The 13511-nt window shown below is 47.7% G+C and overlaps 1 protein-coding gene and 2 non-coding genes across 3 annotated transcripts in view; 2 read left to right on the top strand and 1 right to left on the bottom strand.

The window, feature by feature from the left end:
* ALOX5AP (arachidonate 5-lipoxygenase activating protein) overlaps nucleotides 1-4860 on the bottom strand; it is a 7669-nt gene extending 2809 nt beyond the window's left edge. Inside the window, 3 exon segments of the mRNA XM_057373096.1 lie at nucleotides 1-27; nucleotides 1019-1118; nucleotides 4651-4860. The exon segment at nucleotides 1-27 is cut by the window's left edge and continues 2 nt beyond it. Coding sequence (XP_057229079.1) covers nucleotides 1-27; nucleotides 1019-1118; nucleotides 4651-4720 — 197 coding nt within the window. The 5' untranslated portion in view covers nucleotides 4721-4860.
* A 7359-nt stretch (nucleotides 4861-12219) lies between these two features.
* TRNAN-GUU (transfer RNA asparagine (anticodon GUU)) lies at nucleotides 12220-12293 on the top strand. The gene has a single exon. It is a non-coding gene; the product is annotated as a tRNA-Asn (tRNA).
* Nucleotides 12294-12526: 233 nt separating this feature from the next.
* TRNAV-AAC (transfer RNA valine (anticodon AAC)) lies at nucleotides 12527-12599 on the top strand. The gene has a single exon. It is a non-coding gene; the product is annotated as a tRNA-Val (tRNA).
* The last annotated feature ends 912 nt before the right edge of the window (nucleotides 12600-13511 follow it).

The following is a 13511-nucleotide window of genomic DNA, read 5'->3' as shown; positions in this document are numbered from 1 at the left end:
GTTGGATATGCGTGTCCACAGTTCTGGCTAGAAAGGAATTTACAGGAGAGAAATCAGAACACAGGGAAATAGAAACAAAATCAGTATGTTTCACCAACAGAGAATGGTGACAGGTGAATTTGGGCTGCAGTAGGGCCACTGAGAGTGGACTTTTACCCCAAAGCAGAGGGAGGTCCCTGACCTGACAGGAGCTGGGCTCCTCACCCACATCTGCTTCCCTGTTTCCTCACTCAGATAATGGATGTCTTTGYGCTGTCTGATGAGGAAAGCAAACCATCCTGTGCACATGTCTAGCWCCTGTGAAAGCCACTTTCTCCCTAACCTGTTTGATCATGATAGATGCTGTGAGCTTTATTGGCTTAAAGTCCTTTTAATTTGAATCGTATTAATCAAGCCATTGGATGAAGCCAACAAATGTAGAACTGCATCACAAATAAAGAGCCTCTCACAGAGCTAACATGTGTCTTTGCAGGGGGGCAGGAATGGTTTCCAGTTGCCTCCTTCAGCTGGAAATGCTTTCTGAGGGGGAGAAGTGAAAAAGTTGAGAGTGATTCTATATGGCAAAGAAGTGGAGAACTGTGTGCCAAGGGAGGTGCCAGAGACCAAGGGGCTTATTCTAGATCTGCCACTTCCCTCCTCCTCAGCAGGCTGGCATCTCTCTGCTGGCTCTTTCCTTTTGAGCCACAGCGCCCTTGGGACTCTGGCTGTGCTAGTGTCACACTCCCAGCAGGGAAGGCTGAACTAGTTCCCAAAAGAAAGGACACTGTACATGTAATGGCTGCAAGACCTTTATAGATGCAGTACGTGGTGTCCAGGAGAGTGCTGGATTCACCCAGCAAATATATCAGAAAACCACAGGTCTGAGCACTGAGCACAGCAAGGAATTATGTACAAAGCCTTCATCTGAGGGCATTTGGAACCCACCTCTGGCCCCCAAAAAGGTTTGGATTTAATGTTAATGAAGAGTGGGATGAACCCGAGTCTGCCCTCACTGGCTATTCAGTTCTTGTCTACTCACTTGGCAGTGTAAACACGGTCGAAGGAGGAGGATCCCTGCCGCTGCAGCCCCTTGCCATTGCAGTGTCTGCTTTCATGCTCCACTTTGTTAGCAAAAAAAGCTGTTAAAAAAACCACAGAGTATTCAGCCTGAGATGTCATCTGGAGATATCTCAGAAGCTGAGCTTCGTGGGCTCAGCTCTGTTCTCATGAGTGTCCATACTGGACAGATAGCAGGAGAAAATTCAGGTGCATGGAGGTGCATGGATATGGCCAGCGTGCTTGCTCTGTCACCCAAGTTTCACCAAACCCCTTGTGCAAGGGTGCAGTGCAATGACACTTCAGGCATTCCCACATGTGACTGGTGGCAGGCTCTCACCTCCAATGCCTGCTTCATCCAAACACTGCTCTTCAGGCAGCCCACACCCCTGCTGCAGAAGCACTGCCCTGACCCCATCCTTGAGCTCCCAGTGGAAAAAGAGCTTTCCAGTCGCAGCTGCCAACCCCAAACCTTGCCCTCCAGCAGAGCAGGGAGACAAAGCAGTCTATTCTCTTTCAGTGACACCCACTTGCCAAACCAAGGACATCCTGCTGGGTTGGTTCTTTTCCTGGAAAGGCCCATAGAAAGCCTGTCTTAATGGCTGATTTGTGTGCATCCTCCCTTTAAGCAGAAGTGTTGTGTCACCTCTAGATAATGTATCATGCTCTTGACAAACACATTTTATCTGATGACACCAAACCAGAAACCATCAATCATATGTCTAAATACACCAGAGAGAACTCTGGCAGACTACAAGCTGCAAGCTTTCTGCTGTCGTGCACCCCATTTCAAGTACATCCAAATTGCTCTATGGCTTGGAATATTAACCAAATATGCACATAAATGATAGCCCATCAGCAAATACATTATTATAACAATAAAAATTTAACTAGATAAGCTGCAGGATTTCATCTCTGCAATCTGAAGAGTTGCCTCTTTCCCCCCCTTCACTGATGCTGCAAAGAGGTTTTTGTATGTCCATTTTCTTTAATAAAAACTGCTGAGTTTTTTTTTTGGTTTCCAGCATTGTGTGATCCCCTGGGTACATAGGACCCTTCTGCAGAAAAACCCACGGTGCTTTGAGCCAGCATCCCTGCTGTGAGCCAGGCTGCAGACCCTGCCACTGTCACCAGCACACTGCTCCTGAGGGACCCAAACCAGACACCAGCTGGTGGCACAGCCACCAGGAGTTCTCAGTACCTCCATCTACCCATCAGCCCAGCTCCTGGTAAGAGGTTATTATCCTAGAGTCACTTACAGGACCTAATTGAAGAGGACAGTGCTATTTGGTCCAGTGCTAAGCTGCAGCAATGGAAACCTCTTTCTGCACGTCAGGGACCGCACGGGCTCTCTGGTAGCACAGGTCCTCCCTTTCTTTTAGCAWGCATGTGAAATCACTAGAAAATACCACAGCTACTGAGAAAGCCAAGTAAGCCATTTATCTCCCTCTCCACTGCTGCAGGGGCTGCCACTTCCCAAATATAAGCATGCTGCTGCAGAGAGGCTCCACGATGCTGGGAGGCAAGAGGGTGGTTTCACAAACCAGCATAATGTGAGTGAGCAGAGCAAAACTGGAGTGGAGACGTTTAATTCAGCTCAGCTGTTCCAGGAGATGATGCCCTGAGGTTCCAAGGCTGCAGACTGCCCAGAGCCTCAGTGGTGGCAGTTCCACTCTGGTCAAGGTAGTGTACCAGAGTCCAGGATACGCCTGGTTGTTTCACAAGTCCATGCCAGCAGAAACTGGGAGCTGACGATCCAACCTAGCCAGTGCTTGCAAACATGCCCCTTCTTTCTCTCCACCTTGCTTCCTCCATCCTGATCTGCCCAGCAATGACCACTGATTTGCCCTGAAAGCTGCTGGGTTGCAACATCTCTTCGATGAAAGAACAGAACTGCACGCATCACTCAGTGGTGTGTGGCAGCATGAGTCATTCTGTGGGATGTGGAGATTTCCGTCATGAACAAGGAGACAGAAAATGGACATCGGGCTGGGGCAGCACCACAGCCCACCTCCATCCTTAGGAAGAACAGCATTCACCCAAGCTGTTTTCTATTCCTGCACCCTATCCAGAAAAGCATAAAATCACAAATTTACGTGGCACTGACTTCACGCACTTAGAGACCATCAAGCAGTTGCCCAAGCCCTTGAYAAACATTCCTACTGCATTAGTTATTAAATTCCCTGCAAGGCTGCGTATCAGGTCTGGTCTTTCTAGACAGAAAGTCTGGGAAGAGGAAATCAGATGATTCAAGGCTTGAAATTATGGTTTAGGCCCATCTGCCTCATGTGCTTGGCACACTCTGCCAAGCATCCTACTTCCCTTTTGTAGCAGCTGGGTCAATAATCTCACAGACAGATATCCATCCATGAGGTAAAAGGACATGGATGAAAGTCAGATATGTCTGAGTGAGAGAAAACAAAAACCTGTATACAAAGTCATATGATTAAATAGATAGAAATGCATATTTGACACTTTTTCTTAGGTATGGTATGTGCTCTGGTCTTAACGTGTCATATTCTGGTGATGTCACATGCTGTGCATTTACCAGAGAATAACACTGGGTTAAATGACATGGCATTTAGTGCCTATGTTGAAACTAAACCAGTCTGCATCTCCTTTTTTTTTTTTTTTTTTTTTCTCCTTGGCAGCTAGGCTCCCACCACTTCCCCTCTCTGCAGCAGCCCAAGAATAGCCCATTTCCTAGGACTTTGTGTTCAGTGGGAATCTCCCATTTGTAATAAGAAGACTTCACTGAATATTCCTGGAATTTTCACCAGCTCTCCATGCCACTGCTGAATCTCTTTGAACCTGGGCAAACTTAGTGCAGCTGAGGCAAAACTCAATTCTTTCTTTGTATTCTGGGCAGAACTTCCTGCTAAAATAAGTATTTGTAAGAAAGAATGATGATGAASTTGAAACCAAATTTTCACAGGAGAGAAACTTGCTTTATTTAAAAAATCCTGAAGAACAGTAGGGACTATACAAGGTCTGAAGGAAACTTCAGAGAGAAGGAAGCTTCACCATCTCAGGAAAACTGCAGTGTTCTTGGGACCACAGTTAATTGAAATTAGTTACACGGCAGGACTTGAAGATGCAGGAGAGCTGTTTGCCCACAAAAAGCCCACACAGACCCCYCCAATTCTGTCCTCTTCACCCAGCTCCAGGCAACTTCACCCACTGCAGCCCCCCAGGACTTGGTCCCTACYCATAGCAGCGGGGCTCCAGCTTGAGAGCAGCCCTGGCTGACCACAGGAGGGACCCTGGTCATGAAAGGAGGTCTCAGTCATCAAATCAAAATGCGTATTGCCACAGGGTGTTAGTTGGTAGTATTGAGTAATAGTAYTGCCCAGCATATTAGTCCTTGTATTATCTGAAATCTATAAAAAACTCACTCTGGAATATCACAGAGTAGGACCATGTGACGGTCAGGATACTGCCACAATGGCACACAAAATTCCATGCTCAGAAGACCATTTCTAAAGCCAAAGCCAGGCTAAGCAGGCATGCACTTAAAACCAAAGATTATCTCTCCAAAGATCAGCTCACCATATGCCATCCGGAACTTTCCTCAGCTCCCTTCTATCCCTTAAACAAATGTTTATTTTCTCTTACCGTTCTGGACAACACTGATCAGGGTGACGATGGCAAGCAGGACAATGCTTCCCAGGGTCTCCTGGTCCATTTTGGGAACGGGCTACCAGGGTGGACAGTGCAGTGTCAGTGGCAACTCAGTGCTGCAAGCACAGAAGGAGGAAGTGAAGGTCTTATCTTGAATCATGAAGCACTTCCTATGGCTTCACAGGAGAGTGGCAGCACCCTGCGCTCTGGTGCCTGTCAGACCAATAACTGMAGGCTCACTTACTGTACACAGATGAAGCCCAGGGAAACAAGAGATTATGTGTCTGTGATCCAAGAGTAYACATAATGTGGAAAGATAATTATTGCCTTTCCTACACAGGAGCAAAATAGCAACCTGGACATCGAAAACATGTCTGAGCATTTGGCCAGCTGTGTGGAACAGCAGAAAGCTGGAAGAAACGAGTCAGGCCACTGTGGCATTGTTGGTAAGTGCCTGACCACGCCACAAGCAGCTGGCAGAAGAAATAATGTTGGAGAGTCTGAGCAAAGCTGTTGCTCTCAGGCAGATGCTCTCCCTTGTCACATTTCCACCAGTGTCACCAGTGAGGAGACCCCAGACCTGCCTGGCACAAGCCAAAGCTCCTGATCCCCCTGGCATGTTGGAAGAGGCAGGGCACTAATGCCATGACAGTCGCTGGTGAGCACAGAAATGTTTTTCATTACCAGGTATGGATCCTGCATCMTTTCCCTTACGAGTAAATCCTTGAAAGTCAGCCACAGCTATGAACACTCAATGTTTCACAGGCTCAGACTTCACAGTTGTGCCCCTTTCCAGTGCTTGAGGGCCAATATAGCTGAGCACAATTGATGCAGCGTGCTCACAGCTGAGACCCGAGCTTGATGCAACTGGCACAGAAGTACAGGCTTCMGTGATGGACACAGCAGTGGGATGGCTTTGGTTGAACASCAGGTGCCCACTAAAGCCACTCTTGTCTCTCCCCTCCTCAGCTGCTCAGGGGAGACAAAATAGAGCAAAAGGCTAAAGGGTTGAGATAAGGGCAGGGAGAGAGCACCCAGCAGTCACTGTCACAGGCAAATCAGACTTGACTTGGGGAAAATAACTGAATTAATTGCCAATGAAAATCAGAGTAGGATGATGAGACCTAAAACAACATCTTAAAACACCTTTACCCACCCACTTCCCCACACTCCCACCCCTCCTTCCCTGGTTTAACTTAATTTGCAATTTATCTCCCTGCTTCCTCCAGCAGCACAGGGAAATGAGGAATGAGAGTTAAGTCAGCTTGTCACACATTGTCTTTGCCCCTTCTTCATCCTCAGCAGGAGGACTTCTCACACTCTTCTCTGTTCCAGCGTGGGGTGCCTCCCATAGGAGACAGTCCTCTATGAACTTTTCCAACAAGAATTCTTCCCATGAACTGCAGTTCTTCATGAACTTCTTCAGTGTAGATCTGCTGTAGGGTCACAAGTCCTGCCTGCTCCAGTGTAGGTTCCTCTCTCCATGGGGCTACAAGTCCTGACAGGATCCTGCTCCAGCAGGGGTTTTCCATGAAGCCACAGCCTCCTGTGGGTATCCATCTGCTCCAATGCCTGGAGCACCTGCTCCCCTCATTCCTCTTGGCGTCTGCAGAGGTGCTGCTCTCACATATTCTCACTCCTCCTTCCAGCTGCAATTTTCTTCTGTGCAATGATTTTCCCCCTTCTTAAATCTTGTCCCAGAGGTGCTGCCAGCATCACTGATGGGCTCGAGCTTGACTAGCAGTGTGTCTGCTTGGAGCCTGCTGGCATTGGCTCTGTTGGACATGGGGGAAGCTTCTGAGAGATTTTCACAGAAGCCACTCCAGTAGCCCTCCACTACCAAAACCTTGCCATACAAACTCAAGACAGGTAGCTGCAGAAAGTCCTGCACAGCAAGGACAAGATGCACAGCTTCTGTCAGATGACTGGAAAGCATCCTCATTCAAAATGTACATCTCTTGCTGAGCATAACTACTCTGCTACCTTTTGCCYATATCTGATGGGGAAAAGACTTATGAAGAATGCTTCCCCTTAGTAGGAATTTAATACTAATAAAAAGTAGTATTTCCACTGGACTTGGCCCTGTACAACTTCTGCCCCATCTCCCTGTCTGTCTCCACCATGTGCTGTTCAAGAGGTCTGAGTGCTGCCCAACATCCAAAGCATGGCCAGAAAACTGGTTACCTCGCTCTGGATGGGACACAACCAGGTGGGAGTTGCCTGCAGCAGCCAACCTGCAAAACCCATATTTTATAATGGGGACATATTTGCTTACAACAGTGCTTTTATCCAGTCTCTCTGTCATGCAAATTTTTTATAATCTTTATTTTTAGATATGAAAAACTCTCATATACTTTGAGTATAAAAAAAATACACAGAAATGAACTGGCTGAGAGATAGGTGTTTAACACTGTGAGTTGTGACAGACTGTTGCCTTTACAGGAAAAGGGTGTCTTTCTGGGATACCTTCCCTACAGCCCAACTGTGTGAGAAGCAAGGCCATAAAGAGCATTTAGGATTAAATTTGGCCTGTGATATTTTCTTCAGATTTTTGACTTATGCCAGATTTGCTTTAGGAAAAAAACCCAAATCCAAGAACAAATAGAGAAGCACATCAGCTCTTTGAGAATGATTTTATTCAGGCTAAAGTTCTCTTTTTCCCCAGAATACGAAAAATATCAGTGGTCTATTGAGCACAGGATTTTAGCTGATATTTAGGGATGGCATTTAGTGCCAAGCATATACTAATCTTCTGAGAAGAAAAACCTGTCACCTAAAAGCCGTTATGGAATTAAGTCAAATAAGGAATATTGCCTAAGCAGAGATCAATGTGACTGTGAAGAAAGGAACTGTGCCTGGGCATGGACTGACAGGAGGGAGCTGCCAGACAGGAGAGGGTGAAGGGGGCAGCACAGGTCYTCGGGGCATCTGTGGTAGGGAGGATTCCCAGACATCCTCCTGAAGCAGGCATTGAGCTTTCTCCTCCTGCTRCCTGCAGCTTGGTTTTGATTTACAAGTGGCAGTACAAGCACATGAGCCTGCTCCAGCTTGCCAAGAAAACACCTCCCCRTGATCAAAGACTTCCCAGGGGCGGCTTCTATTCAGCTCTCATATACAAGGAGGTAGGAATCAGGCTGCTGAGGTGTGGAGTTGCCATAACGCAAAAAGCCCCACAACACACCAGGAGTTAATGCCAGCAGGCTTTCCAGCTGACTGACCCAAGCTCCCTTCCCCTCTCCCTGTGTGCTGGCCAGATCATGAAAACTGAGCTGTGGATGCCTTTGCTTTCTCCTTGTCCTGCTCTTTGTTTTCCAGCTCTTTGCTTTGCTGCTGCTCAGTGCCTCTCACCACACACTCATCCCTGCTTTGCTCCTCTGCTCTTCCCCTTCTGACTTCCCCCTGTCCCCTGGCACCACTTTGGCATTTTGGCATTTGACATCCCCAGCATTTTCTGGAAACCCAGCTGGTTCCCTCCTCTTACCCAGGTTTGCTCCAAAGCCATCCCACATGTATGTCTGGAGGAAAGCAGGGTTTCACACTCCTCCCTGCAGTGAAAAAACATGACATCAACTCCAGGGCTTGTTAAAATGATTTCTTGGTGTGTAGGGAGAAAAAGGCTTTGCCAGCAAGAAACTCCTGGGTATGTCTGTCTTAAGAAATGAACTGCAGAGTTTTGTTTTGTTGGTTTTTGTTTGTTTTGTTTTGTTTTGTTGTTTTTGTTTTTTTTTTTTAAGTGCAGCATCACTCTGAGGGCACCGCTAGAGGAAAAACAAGGAAATCAAGATGTTGTGTAAGACATGAAAGAAGTCCCTTCACCATGGCAAGGCAACACTGTTGTACAGCCAGACAGAGCAGAAACCCTTAGTGTAGAGGATTATCACCCTTTCATACCCCTTGGCACTGGAATAGCTCCAGGGTACAAGGTGATTCTGGCAAATTTTTTGCCATTTGGGGAATTGCCTTGGCAAGGAAGGGCTAAGTTGGGGCTAAAATAACTCTGCAAACCGTTTCTTCCATATCTATATGTTAAACTGTTCCCTTTCGCTGAAATCTAAACATACTCACTGGATCACTGTCTGGATAAGACAGAGTTGGCACCAGTGGAAAACCCCGTTCACCTGGAAGAAAGATCAGTGAAAGACTGACCCATCATATCTCACTTACATATGGGAAACAAGGGATTTTCCAAGCAGACAAAACCAGAAAAGGGCATGTGGGGGGAGGGAGCACTGCCTGCACCTTCTGCAACCCCTAGCTGTGGTTGGACCTATTCRGGCACAGGCAATTCTGTGCTTCAGCAGCTGCTGTCAGACCCCAGCACTTCTCCGTTTAACATCCACATCGTCTTGTCTGAGGAAGAAAACCTTGACACAGTGAACCATGAAGCTTTGCACGGAAATGTGCAAAGCCAGAGAGCTTTTCCAGTTGCACTGCGAGGTTTCCTACACATTAATCTCCTCCTCTAGAAACTTGAGCAGCCAGTCAAAATAATCCCTCTGTAGAATTGCTTTCACAGTGAAGAGAAAAGGACTGGGAACACAGATCTATAAATATCTTTTGGGATGTTCATCTCTCCTCTCCCCTCGTGCACTCTGATCAGTGCTCAGCAGCACGGACGCCAACGAAAGCATRTCTCCTGATAAAATAAAAGCTTCTGGTGTGAAGCTCCCGTGTATGAATGCCAGGTGACACCCAGCTGTCATGCTTTATCACAAATGACGTGGGACACGAGCCCCTTGCACTGGCTGGTTAATATCAGCCCTCGGCTTTGCCAATTAGGAGTGCTACAGCGCCATCAAACGCAGCRCGCACACGTGTGGGTGACTACCTGCTGTCATGTCAACCTGCTCCAGCAGCACATCCTTGCTGAACCCAGACAAAACCCCAGCAGAGCATATGAAAGGAGCTGGAAATGTGAAGTGTAGCACGAAGAAAAGGGCAGTGCTGCGGTTTTTAAGATGCTGTCTTTATTTTGCACAGCCAAGGGGATRACGTTGTGGAAGCAGACAGAGGACTGCCTCAAAAACCCCTCCTTCTCCACATTTCACAGGTTTCTTCCTTTCACTTACTGACTTCATACTTCATTTGTACAAATTCAGCTCAGAACASAGAGCTGGAAGGAAGAACCTGTAGTCCCTTCYGGGCCCACTGGCACAGCCTCCTCCTCCTCACCCTCTGTGTCTCAYTGTCACGGTTCAACCCCAGTTGGCAACTCAGCCCCACRCAGCCACTCTCACTCCCCACCACTGAGAGCGGGGAGAGAATCAGAAGCATAAAAGTGAGAAAAGGGTCAGGAAAAGCCACACATGCAAGCAAAAAAAAAAAAAAAAAAAAAAAAAAAAAAAACAATAAATGCTTTCACTGTTTCCCAMAGGCAGGCAGGTGTTCAGCCATTTCCAGGAAAGCCACATTTCACCACACCTAATGGCTACTGTGGAAGACAACACTATCACTTCAAACATTCCATCCTTCCTCCTTCTTCCCCCACCTTTATATATTGAGCGTGAGGCCAAGTGATATGGGGCAATCCTTGGATCTGCTGGGGTCAGCTGTCCAAGATGTATCCCCTCCCAACTCTTTGTGCACCCTCAGCCCACTCATTAGTGGGGTGATGTGAGAGGCAGAAAAGGCCTCGATTTTGCAAAAGCCCTTCTCAGCAGTGACTGAAACATCCCTTTGCGATCAACACTGCTTCCAGCACAAATCCCAAACACAGCCATCTGCCAGGTACTGGGAAGAAAATTAACTCTACCCGCAGTATTTCAGAGATGGCCTCACCAGAGCTSAGCAGAGGAGCAGAATCACTTCTCTTGACCTGCTGGTGATCCTTTGTCTAATGTGACCCAGGGCACCATTCACCTTCTTGGCCGCAAAGGCTGTCCACCAGGACCCCCAAACTCCTTTCTGCCAGGTTGTTTTCTAGCTGTCCTGGTKCATGGTAGGTTTTTTTTGTCTGCAGCTGCAGGACTTCGCACTTCTTGTAACTTTGTGAAGTACCCGCCAGCCCATTTCTGCCAAGGTCCCTCTGGACAGCAGCATCACCCTCTGCTCTGTCTGCCACTCCTCTAAGGTTGGTGCTGCTTACAACCTTGATGAGGGTGTTCTCTGGCCCGTCATCCAGATTGTTAATGGATCCCTGAGGTACATTTTTAGTTACTGATATCCAGCTCCATCCTGCCACTGGTCACCACTCTCTGRACACAACTGTTCAGCCCACTTTACAATCCACCTCCCTGGCTGCTTATCCAACCCATTCATCAACAGCTTCTCTGCAAGGATCCCCAGGAGACAGTGTCAAAGGCCTCACAGAAAGTCCAGGCAGACAATAGCCACTGCCCTCCTCCCTTCTACTAGGCCAATMGCTTTCACCATGGGAATCTACCAAACTGTCAAGCATGACTACCCCTTGTTCAAGCCATACTGACCACTACTGATGATTTCCGTGTCTTTGATGTGCCTGAAGATGGTTTCCAGGATTAGCTGATCCATCACCTTCCCAGGGATTGAGGTGAAGGTAACCAGGCTGCAGTTCCCCTGGTCACCCTTCTCTYCCTTCTGGAAGATGGAGGTGATATTGCTTTACTCCGACCCTTGACACTTCCCTTCATTGCCATGACCAATCAAAGCTGATGCGGATTGCAATGGATCTGCCATCTCCCCCAGCACCTGTGAGTATATCCCATCAGGGCCAATGGACTTATGTATATGCAAGTAGCTTAAGTATTCCTGGACTTGACCCTCATCCACCTAGGGTACATCTTCTTTGCTGATTTGGTTTCTACAATTCATGTTTGCTGCCCTTATCACCTTACTACCTTTCAGATGGCTGCAATTTGATAAATAATTCATTTTATAGACTSTTTAGAGCTGAGGCGAGGATGCCTGGGCAGCACATTCTCAGGTCATCCTCTCCATTCTGGTTTGAGAAGTGTCTTTTGCACTGTCTCATTTCTGTCAGTGTTCCCACTTTCCAYTAGCTCTTGCAAGTAATTATCAAAGGTCTTGGAATCAAAGGTCACTGTGGGGTGAATTTTGTCTTCTGTTTTTGAAGTCCCTGGCCTCAACTAATCCTATTGGTACTGTAATTGTTGGAAGGAAAGATGTGTCCTTTGGCCATGTAAAAGACAGGGTGATGCTAATTTTTGCCTTCTTCCTCCTTGGCATGTGCTCTCAGAGCTTCCTCTTGCCATCTGGTCTGTCTCGGAGAGCAGCTTTCAGGCTCCTATCTGCAACTGTCCCACCAGCGGGCTGAACTTCAACCACTATGTTTTTCTGCTTGTCCACTGTTTCCCAGTCCCTCAGGAAAACAAACAAAAAAGGCCACAAACAAACAAAAACGGCCAGAGAAACAACAGAGAAAACGGGAAGGGAAGGGAAGGGAAGGGAAGACCATTCTTCAGATTAGGACAACAGCAAACAGACACCGAGGCTGGTGATTAAAAGCCCCAACCCACGTCCCGCAGCCCCAGAAGGGAGGAGGAACTACAGGAACACAGTGGAACACAAAGCCCGCCCAGCCGCCGCGGGAGTTAGGCATGGTTCGGCTGCGCTTGTGTCCAGCGCGTCTCTGTGGCGCAATCGGTTAGCGCGTTCGGCTGTTAACCGAAAGGTTGGTGGTTCGAGCCCACCCAGGGACGGGGCGTRATTTTCTTTCGGAGCGTACGAGTGTTTTTTTCTTGTTGCCAGACGCAGCGGCTGTAACTGGCTCGCGCCGCCTTTATTCTCCTGGGAATTGCTCGAGACCCGCTTTTGGATCCAGAATGTCGCTCTTCCTGCCGCGCCGAGAATAGTTTCACCCATAAGATGTGCCAGCGGTGGGGCGCCGTCAGATAGTCAAGGGGCACTGCAGGAAACATTCCCTGCATGTGGAGTTTCCGTAGTGTAGTGGTTATCACGTTCGCCTAACACGCGAAAGGTCCCCGGTTCGAAACCGGGCGGAAACACTATATTTTTTTCCCCTTCCCGTGTCACCCCCGACGTCACTCTTCCTGGTTTCTCCTTTAGAGCGCACCGGCGAACGCGTGGGCACGTTCCCCCCTYGGGAGTGGGAGAGGGCGAGCAGCTTCCTGGGCTGCGGCGGGGCCAGGAGGGAAGGAATAAGGGTGGGGTTGAAGGTTTGATGCAGCTTCGCTTCACTCCCGTGTACGGGCCCCTCGGCAAACGCGTTTTCCCTGGGGGCGGGAAATGAGGCTCAGCTGAAACGGTGTGAATATCAGAAAAAAATCATCAGAAAACTCGAGACAAAAACTACAGCCCTCTGCTTTGGGCATTACAGAAGCCCCTTTAGATAGTAACTTACATAAAAAGGGTAATATAGACCTGTGTCCAGGGAGAAGCATCTCCTGAGGATTTCTTTGGCCTTTTTCTTGAAAACATAGGCTGGAGACATCCGGACCCTCTTTCTTTACACTGCTTTCCCAGTATTTCCTTCATCAACCCTTTGGCTCCACCGTGTTCTTCTGGCTGTGCATCTTCAGCATCTCCCTGACAAACAACTACACCTAAACGCTGTTGGTGCACAGAAGTGCAAAACTAAGCCTCACTCTCCCTCAGTCTTGTTATCCCAGTAACTTTCTCTCTGGTTTTGYCTGGATCCTGTCTTAGATCTTTGCTTAAGACTGTAAGTTCTTCCACTCCAAAACCGAATCCTGGATTTAAAGCATAGCATACCCTTAAGGGCTGCGTAAACTGCTCAAAAGGTAACATGCTTTGCTTTGGGCATGAAGAGACTCACATAAAGAGCAGCTGTTTAGCTTTGCAAAAGGAACATAAGCCAGACAATTGCTCTCATCGATACATTTTCAGAAAGGGATTAATTATTTAAAGCAAAAAAAAGAAGTTATAGAAGAATAAAT

The sequence above is a fragment of the Malurus melanocephalus genome, unplaced genomic scaffold (assembly GCF_030028575.1).
Source record: "Malurus melanocephalus ecotype Western Australia unplaced genomic scaffold, MMel_1.1 scaffold_185, whole genome shotgun sequence".
NCBI lineage: Eukaryota > Metazoa > Chordata > Aves > Passeriformes > Maluridae > Malurus > Malurus melanocephalus.
The sequence above is the reverse complement of the archived record's forward strand: the minus strand, read 5'-3'. Positions and strand labels throughout refer to the sequence as shown.